Genomic DNA, 10,000 nt, shown 5'->3' on the forward strand with positions numbered 1-10,000 from the left:
GTGAATCATATTCCTGAAATGTCACATTCATCTTTTAAGGATATTAGAGGCAATCAGAAGATTATGAAAATAAGGTCAGGTTCAGTTAATAGCAAGGGTGAATTCAATGAAGGGTTGTCTGGCAGCTAGTACCTGATACTATTGATTATTAAAAGTGTGAGATCATGAAGTTATTTAGGTCAAGAAAAAATCAATGCTACATTGATGTAAATAGATATAACAATGTATAATTTAAAAAACTGTGATATAAAACACAAGAAGTAATCATATAGTGACAGAAAATAATTTAGTAAATAAATGAAAACAAATAAGATAATGATAAGAGTAATTATGAATAAAACTTTAGCAACAAGAATTATTATTAAGTTAACTACTCTTTATTTATTAATATCAAGGAAAAAAATAATTGGAAGTTGATCATTCAAAAGACATTTTTAGCAAAATTCCAGATATATTATAACCCAGAATTTGACCATCATATTGAGGAAAAGTTAGAGGCAAGGGGGATGGAAGTGTTCATGGTCTGGGGGCTGTGGCACTGGTCTGCAAATTTGTAGATTCATTTGTCTGTTGTGATGTTTTGAAGGTTGATTGACACTGAGAATTGTTTGAGTGGCGAGTCATGTACATTGATTCTTGAATGTAAAAGGAGGTAACTCAGATGTATCATGTGGAAAAGGGCATTGTTGATCTGGCAGTAATGAGGTACATATACTTTTCAAGGTGGTGATGCAATTTTGGCAGTGTTTTGTACAGAGATGACATTGATTACATTTTTGTGGGTAATTGAGATTGGCAAAGACTTGGTGAGGCAGTTGGGTCATTTGGAAGTGGCATAAAGGCAGGAACATAGTGTTGGTAACTTCTTTAGGATATTGGTAGCAGTGGTAAGGGAGGGCTACATGATTTAGGGACTGGTGGGAGCAGTCCAGCCCTCATCTCACCATGTGTGTGTGGGCAGGAAGTTCCATGGTTGACTAGTTGTAATAGGGAGAGGATCCTGTGAGGAGACGGAGCATTCCATTCTTTTTGTAGCTCCGGGCAGATAAAGGCCATCAGGAGAGAGCCTTCCCTGCTGCCTGAACAGAGCAGAGGGGAGTTGCAAGTAGCCACAGCTCAGATGAGCCAGGGACCAGGTTATTTTATAAAGGTGCACCAGTACTAACCAGTTCTGAAAGATTGGTAGTGACACTGTGAGTCAGGGGCCAAGATATCCTATAGGGTAACACTACTTCAATCAGGCTTGTATACAAGAGTCAGGGGCCAGACTATCATAAAGGGTCTCCCTGAAACTAATTGGTCTGTAGATGGACGTAACTATCAAAAGTAAGGGCCCCCAAGACTAGCTGGCATGGCAATGGCTAGATTGGCTTTGAGAAGCTATGGCCAAGCTATGAGCTGTAGCAATGCAACTTCAACTCCTTTCCCTGTTAAATGGTGGACACATGCTTGTAACATTTGTTGCTGTAGTTTCTGCTACTTAGGCCCTGGAAAGAAGAGAACCTAAAGGAAAGAGAGAGCTGAGGAAACCCCCACATCCTAAAGGGCATATGAGGAGAAGAAGCTGGGGATAGAATAGAAAATGTAACACACATGGAAGCACTTAGGGATGAAAATCAGAACTTAACTACAGAGAGTGGGAGAGGAGGAAAAAAACAAGTGCACAGATGGTCACACAACTCTAGTTCCCTGGTGCAGCAGCAGCTTTATTGGGTCAAATTTTCTACCCAAAATTCCATATGACAAATGCCCCCACGCCCAATGCATGTATACATATATATACTGAAATACTTGTAATGAAATAACTGGCTCAACAAATGATTAGCTACTGATGTTTGTTGGCATCTCTAACTGTAAATGTGGTCAGTAAGTCATGTCCTCTGACAGAGAGAGAATGACATATCTATGCCATTATAATTGGGCAACACACATTACTAGCTTTTATACATCACAATTCAATGTAATTGTAACAATTTTGTGACCTAGTAAGAGGAAGTTACAAAGGAGAGGAGCTTATTAGAAGAGATATAAGGATACATTTGTGGGTGCTTGGGCAGGGAAAGTACAATAAGGGAACAGTTGAATGGATATCAGAAAGCATTGCTCTTGATACACAAGAGCATCTAATATGAAAACAGAGGAATCTGCAGTAAAAGTTGAGAAAAGACACTCTCTAAGCCTTAAAAGAAGGAATATCATCAGATTATTCAACAGAATTCTTTCACTCATGCTAGTAACAGAAAGGAGTGTGAAAAGCACCTATCCACAGATGTGATACCTTACCTTTAGGAAGGATGGGAAACTATGAGCAAAAGAAAATTTTAACATGTTTTTAGAAGGTAAATTATACCTAAATAAATCATAAAATAATGGAAAACCCTTTATAATGAAGCAGTACTCAGAAACAAACTGTTACCACATTTTCTCTAAAAATATGATTTGCAAAGATTTCTGCAGTTTTGGATGATTTCATCTCAACTTGATTAACTTGGAGCTGAATTAAACAAAAAGCTGAAGAGTGATTTCTTTACAGAATTATGTTGTTTCATTTCATACTTATGAATGCTGCTTATCTATGAGCCCCATGAAAAGTAATTGAAAAAATTGTAATGCAAATAATCATGTAAATAACAAAATATAACTGTGATCACCATCATGAAAGTGAAGACATAAATAATAATTGTTGAGTAATGCTTTCAAAATTTTAGGGGTAGAAGCAGGGGCAGGAGGAGTTTTTGTATATGCTGCAATAAAGTCATGACATGATTATCACATTGTTCAATTCATATTTAATGCCCATTTAGTGCCTCCCTTTATTAGCCAGAGGTCCACTTAAACCACTCATGAAGGTAGCTCCTGGTGCCACATGTTGGGATGAGTGTTGAGTCAGCTGCCTGAGGATAAAAATCAGAAAGACAGGAAATGTTAAATTACCTGGTCTCCATGATCTTGGATCTGTTAGTGATGAGGCTGAAGTGAGGCTTCAAGCTTACTTTTGAGGAGCAAGTTTCTCCTTGACTGCCTCAGCCAGGGCCAGACATGCTCACCAACTGTATAGCGTAGACATGAATGCGCTAGACATGATGACATCCTCCTGGCATGAGGATTGGTTTGATAGGATGCCATCCAGGTGTGAGTGGCCTAAGTTTGGAATTCATCCAAAATAAATCTGGTGTCCAGTGCACTGCCAGGGCCGGGCATTGGGATACTCTGGCTCGCTGCCTCTGGGGCTCATCATGTGCACATTAATTTTCTTTTTCTTCTTCTTTTTTTTTAATCTATATCATATTTTGATCTTTTTTTCTCCAGCTGCAAGGTCTGATTATTTGTTCTATGTCTGCTTCTGCTTCTTCTTCTGCTGCTCTGCTTCTGTCTTAGGTTCTAGTTGCTGTTCTTGCTTGTCTTCTCCGTCTTTCTCTTTTCCTTTTTTCTTCTTTTCTCGTATCTGCTTAATTACAGTTTGTATTTCTTTTATTTCTTGATTTTTCTTTTTTCTTACGTTTTGTTTTCTAGGTTCTTTTTCTTCTTGTTATTACTATTATCATCATTATCATTATCACTGAAATTCTTACTATTCTTGATATTATAAAAATGATTAAAATTCTTATTGTTATTGTTGTTGTTATTGTTGCTATTATTATTATTATATATATATTTTTTGTATTATTATTATTTTTATTATTATCATTATTATTATCATCATTATTATCATCATTATTATCATTATTATTATCATTATTATTATTATTATTATTATTATTATTATTATTATTATTATTATTATCATTATTTTTATTATTATTATTATTATTATTATTATTATTATCATTATTATTATTATTATTATTATTATTATATTCTCAGCTCCTCTTTCTCCTTTTGCTCCTCCATCTCTACCTCCTACTTTTTCTTCTTCCAAAAATTAGATATCTGAATTCAGACTTTAGTGACAGATTTTTTTTTCTGTAATGTTCAAGTATTATTTTCAATAAACTGAAGAAGAGTTGGCTTTAAGTTGGACATAATTTTATCAAAAATAGAATGTCTTTATTGTGGTTATTTTGAAGAAAACTGAAGGAGACTGATTTACTGGATGGCAAAGGGAGTCTTGTATAAATGATATGACTCGTATAAGAAATCAGTCTCTCATGGAGATTTTGCATTTTATATGTGATTTTATTTATTTCATTCATTTTAAACTTTTTGTATGTATATTTTTGTTAATAGCCTTTTCTATTTTGCTGAAGGTATTTCTTCAAACCAAGTATTTTTACTTTTCATGCAAGCGCCAGAGCAGAGGGACGTTGTCAAGACAAACATAGGTTAGGATAACTGCATTATTGATTAGCACAGGCACAATGGGGATGCACTCTAATTAAGCAGGAAAATTATATTTTATAATAGGGAATCATAGAATTATGAATATTGGAATATGATTGAAAATTATGGAATCGTGAGTGAGTTGCAGAACTATTGTGGTCCACACTGTTGAAGGCATGTTGTGTTCACTCCAATTAACTGTGTGTAGTTGCTTAGGGTGATAATGCCATGCCAGCCACGGCTTGTGTTTATATTTTGCACAGCATTATAGATGGCAACGACTGACATTTCTCTACAGAATAGTAACCTATACTAATGAAGACCTACCATCTTTAGAAGAAAAAATGTATGAACATAGTGATTTTTTTATGTTTGTCAAATGCAAAGATGTTGTGTTAGAAAGTGAATAACTGAAATACGTAAGTTTGAAAATTATTATGATACAACTCAATTTCTAGTATTAAGCTGATTTTTTACATTTCATGCAAGAGCATAGCAAATATATTCACAACTTGATTCTTATTGTTGAAGGCAGAGTGCACTGCTGTTTGGCAATATTATATTAACTTCAATTTCCTGTTATTCAAGGTGTTGACTGGAAGAGTTTGTGTCTGCCAGCATGCCTCCCTGTCACAACAGATTATTTCCCAGAGGATCGTTCTTTGCACAACGACTATGTGGTGGCAGATTACAACCTCCTCCCAGAAGACATGAATGAGCATGCAAGAGGCCGTAAGACTTTAGATACAACACAGGTGTTTTTGGAACTTGTATCACAAAGGCTTGCTCAGGTATGTCTGTTACTGATTTATTGTTTGCAAGCATTTTCTGGTGAGCCTTGTATGGGCGATAGTACATTGATATATTCATGGATATATGGATATACTCCTTACTGGTAATTCTTCCTCACTTCAATTTTGGTCTCATATACAATGCTTGTTCATGTCCTTCATGCATGAAAGATAAGTGTACAGAAGTAATTGCTAGTACTAGATTTTCATTGAAGATAGAGGGAAGGGCCTTACATGTAAATTAGTTCATTTAGAAAAGCTAGAAGACTCACAAAACTGAAATACCTGGAGGAAGAATTGTAAAAAACAATTTCAATTATTTTTTAGTTGTTGGTATCAGGGTGTTCATCAGACTTTCCTTTATCAGTTGGATATTAGGCAACAATCAAATGTCTAGAAGGTTGATAGTGTTTCTGTCAGAAAGTAAATTTTCAGCATTGATGGTAGAAATAGAGCTCAGTATCAGAGGTCATTTGCTATCACAACCATATTATATATGTGAACGATTTCTGAAATGGGACACTTCAGATGCATTTTCTGAGAAACTTGTTTGGGAACTTTTGGTGGTATTTCCTTTTGCAGGGTCAGTACTGTTTGGTTGTCTGGGAAGTAATAACAATATTAATGATAGTAATGGAAAAAGAAAGAAAGACTGCAGTTGAGAATCTCTCATCCCCCTGAATACAACTCATGTTACTTGTTAGATAGGTGGCTCGGCTAAAGCTTTGCAAAAAGCATATTCACTTTTACCTCAATTCAAAGAATAATGAGATCATGCTGTAAATGAAAATTTTGTTTTTGAAGCTTTTGTTATTAGTGATTTAGAATTTAGATGTAAATGTTGGATGTAGCTTGGATAGCGTCAATCAGAGAAAATGAGGTATAGTATTCCCATATGACAAGAATTCTATTTCAGTTTTAGATTGGAGAAACCCTGATAGATTTATAGATTTACTGGTATCCATCATTCACAAGCATATACTTAACCTTTAAATGACAGTGTTAGAAATCTCTTGGCATCACTCTCTCTGGTGATTTCTGGCAACCGGCCTGCCTTTTGGAGCAATAGTCCGCTACATGTATCAGAACTTCCTGCTCGATGCGCTCAAGCGCATTGTCTCGCGTATAGCTGTACCGGCAGATCAAGCAGTTTGTTATGACGGCTATAGGTGTTGCCAGGCAGTAATGGGTTAATGTGGTACATAATTCTTTCCAGGGATTCCAGATGATTGTTAGACCTGTGAAGAGCCACTCTCAAGCAGCAGTAGCTATAGGAAATAGTCCTCGCTATGCTGGAGTTGGGTCTCTTATGAGGACAAGGTCACGCACAGAGGAAACTTCACAAGAGTATAGGCTGTCTATTGGACGTATGTTCCACAAAATAAGACTTTGTGGGTCAACAATAACAGTTACAATATATCGCCCAAGGTATAGTATTTAAGACATTAACCTATTTTTGCTTTCTTTTTCCAACTTTGTAAGTAACATCTTCTTGGGAGAAGTTTTATGCTCTGCATCTCATTAGAGATAAAACTTATTATGTTTCAGACATCCCTATCCACAACTAAAGCGTCAATACAAGTACAGATTCCAGGCTCCTGATATGAGCAGCTATGAAGTATCATGGGTGGAGTTTCGCACAGAGAGGCTTGAAACTTACATGTGGAACCACCTAGACAATTACATTTGCTTCCGTGGAGAGTCACCTGATTATCCTTTAATAGAAGTAAGTTAAATGAAAATTTGATATTTGATTTTTTTTGGAGGGGGGTTTTTGTTTTTTTGTTCCTGGATGTAAAGAGTCAGTCTCTATTATTATTAGTTGAAATTAATTCAGGATAAAGAAGATTATTGGTAACAAAGGGAAAGAATATTTCCTTTGTATAGACTATTACTTTGTTTAGATTTTCTCTGATTATAATAAAAAAAAAAAAATTAACAATTATTACAGATAATGCAAGCCAGTAGAGTCATAATACAACATGGAAATTATTCCCAACAAAAGTTGCTCCATTATTATTTTTTCATCAACAAAATTTCTTTACAGCCTCTCAAATTTTGGCGTTTTCGAGTATTGTTGGTTCCAGATTGCTACAGGTTGTCAACAAAGACAATCATGGATTCTCCAACAGGGACTCATTCAGATATTTACAATGCTTTAACTCTTAAAGAACAGCAGGTAAATCTCTCTGATGTACTTCACTAGTTTTAAGAATTGTTCATTATATGGCAGTAGGTTCTCATGTAGCTAACTTGCTCATACTCATTTGATACTTCATATCCAATGCATCCAAACATATCTGCTCACACAAAACTGTTGACACAACTACACCATTATACAGACTTCTCTTTGTGTCTATATCCAGTGCACTGTACTTTCACACTCTTTTCATTCCCCTAAAACATACTCTCCTGCCTTGTCTTACTTCTTCCTTTAGACTCCCATTTCATGACAGATGAAATCAAGGAGACATTATGCATCTCTGCTGGAGGCTTAGTCTACCCTTACTCCAGAACAATCACTCTTCTTACCATGTTCTTATTCTGTAATCTCCTTCCTAGCATCTTACCATGAACAATAATGTATGAGCACTGTTTCCACAATTTTCTAATCACTTGCTTTCACATGAGTATGCCTTTGGATATCTTTCTCTTGGTTCTTATCTAATAGGTGATCAGTATTTCGTAATTACTCTTACCTTATTAATTACTCCTGACTTAAAAGTCCCCCATCGCCGTAACATTGATATTTTCCTGAGATTATTCATACAGTAATGCACTTCATTCCAAAACTGATCAGTGTCACATTCATCCCTCTTGTTCCCAGTTCCATATGCATTTTCTGTCACCCAATCTTCCTGACCTAATTTTACCCTATCTCACCCTCATCAGAGTAGACTTCCCATCAGGCAGAGTGTTCAGGGCCACTTACATGGTGTGAAATGACACCCTATTTGTATGAGGTGAAATTGTTGACCAATAGAAAAAAGACTCCGTAGCAACTTCACCTCTGCTAATAGGCATGATTTATTGATATTTAAGTGATATGTTTTATGAAAATTTACCCCTCCCCCAACACCTACAGTGATGTCCAAAACAAGTATATCATATGTTAGTGTGAGTGAATACTGATACAATTCAGTTGTTAATCCTTCCCTATTTCCTAGGCCACTGTCATATCATATTATGGATAGTGAAATAGTTTTCCATCAAAGTAGTCTTCACTCACTGTTCTTTGATATAGAAAGGACAGGTGAACTGTCTTTATAGTAAATATTAATTACGATGATAAAGGTTAAGCCTAGGTTCCATTACTCGACTTCTGGCCCCCCAGCCTCACATATGTTTACATCACAGTCACTCTCCATAGGACTAGGCAAGTTTATGGTTGGTTCCTAACTATTTTCAATTATATTATAACAACATGATGGTGATAAGATGATCACAGACTGTAGATGTTGTAGATTTGGAACTTGTGGTTCCCAGATTGTTTGCTTAGGCTTCACAAAATAGTGATAATCCATGACAATTTAAATTCCATAGTCAGATTGAGCCCAGTAGCACCATGGCATTTGACACTTGTGTGAGAACATCTTGAATCATACATACATTTCCAGAGCATTAGCTCTTACATATGGGAATAGACCTAAAAGAGTATTGTATTTTTAAGGGTACTTACTGTAATCTGTCTCTCTGATATTTTCTTTCTGTTTAACAATAGGCAACCATTGAAGGATTCCTGAGATTTCTAGAAATAACTGTGCATCGCCTGAAGAAACCAGTTAGTGCTCGTAAAAGCAGAGTAAGTACTTGGATGAAATGTTTTCTTTGTTTTCCAAATCAGAGATGGAGGCTTTTGGTTATCAAATCTGTGGTATTTAAAGTTTTTGCTTTTTCCTTTTGCTTTTGACCTTGACTCCATGAATGAAATTATCATAATGTAATGCATATTAAGATTACAAAAGAAATGTTTTTGGAAGAAAAAGTTTTTGACCAATTCTGTACAGGTAGGTTATAACCTCAGTGATGGGTATGAAGAATTCCTGCAGTAGATTTTATTTTCTTACCTCTATAAAGTTCATGTTTGCAGTAGAAAGTTATTGCTTTCTGAGAAGAAGCTAATTTTTCAATGATAATTTTAGTATTCTGTGAATGGTACTGTAATATTTTGATGCACTAGACTACAAGTAAAAACCTTACTGTAGTTGTATTTATGAAAACTATCTAATGTCTGTAATTCTTTTATTCTTCAGAAAATGCTAATTAGTCAAGAGGTTGGTGCATTTGCACATCCAGCCTTGCAGGGATTTAAACTGATATATATGACTGGACCATAAAGCATAACTGAGTGACCAAATGGAAGGAAATTTACAGTAACAAAATATGTTGCAATATTTTGATGATTATGTCACAGAATTATTAACTGTCCAAATTGAAATGTGTGTGTGTGTGTGTGTGTGTGTGTGTGTGTGTGTGTGTGTGTGTGTGTGTGTGTGTGTGTGTGTGTGTGTGTGTGTGTCCACAGCTCTAAAACCATCTAGCCTTTTGACAGGAAACTTTACCAAGCATGAAAGTAACAATTTTGCATATTTCAAAGAATATGGCCAATAATCATGTTTGACATTTTTTGCATATTATAATCAAGTCCCTCATACTTTGGTCACTAAAACAGTTCAAGATCATTATAAAATCTGGGTGCTTTTCTGTAACATCACTGCCACCCTGCCAATAAACAACTAAACCTTGGCAATAGCTTTAGATGAACAGCGCTTCATTACTCCAGAGAATATGCTGCTAAGTAAACTAGAACTGTTTTTGATTTTGTCTTGATCTTTCTAAACTTCAGTTTAGTTGTGTACCCCTGGAGCTTTAACATTACAAATTATGCA

At 35.5% G+C, this 10,000-nt stretch overlaps 1 protein-coding gene across 5 annotated transcripts in view; it reads left to right on the forward strand.

Moving 5' to 3' along the window:
• Nucleotides 1-10,000, forward strand: part of LOC125027052 (GATOR complex protein Iml1-like) — a 48,672-nt gene that overhangs the window by 13,304 nt on the left and 25,368 nt on the right. For 4 of the 5 annotated variants that reach the window (XM_047615716.1, XM_047615719.1, XM_047615720.1 and 1 more), the window contains exons 17-22: nt 4,287-4,322; nt 4,909-5,111; nt 6,328-6,539; nt 6,660-6,837; nt 7,159-7,290; nt 8,833-8,913. In XM_047615716.1, coding sequence (XP_047471672.1) covers nt 4,287-4,322; nt 4,909-5,111; nt 6,328-6,539; nt 6,660-6,837; nt 7,159-7,290; nt 8,833-8,913 — 842 coding nt within the window. The remainder of the gene's footprint in view (nt 1-4,286; nt 4,323-4,908; nt 5,112-6,327; nt 6,540-6,659; nt 6,838-7,158; nt 7,291-8,832; nt 8,914-10,000) is intronic. The other variant, XM_047615718.1, reaches the window with a different exon arrangement.

Source organism: Penaeus chinensis, chromosome 7, assembly GCF_019202785.1.
Source record: "Penaeus chinensis breed Huanghai No. 1 chromosome 7, ASM1920278v2, whole genome shotgun sequence".
Lineage (NCBI taxonomy): Eukaryota > Metazoa > Arthropoda > Malacostraca > Decapoda > Penaeidae > Penaeus > Penaeus chinensis.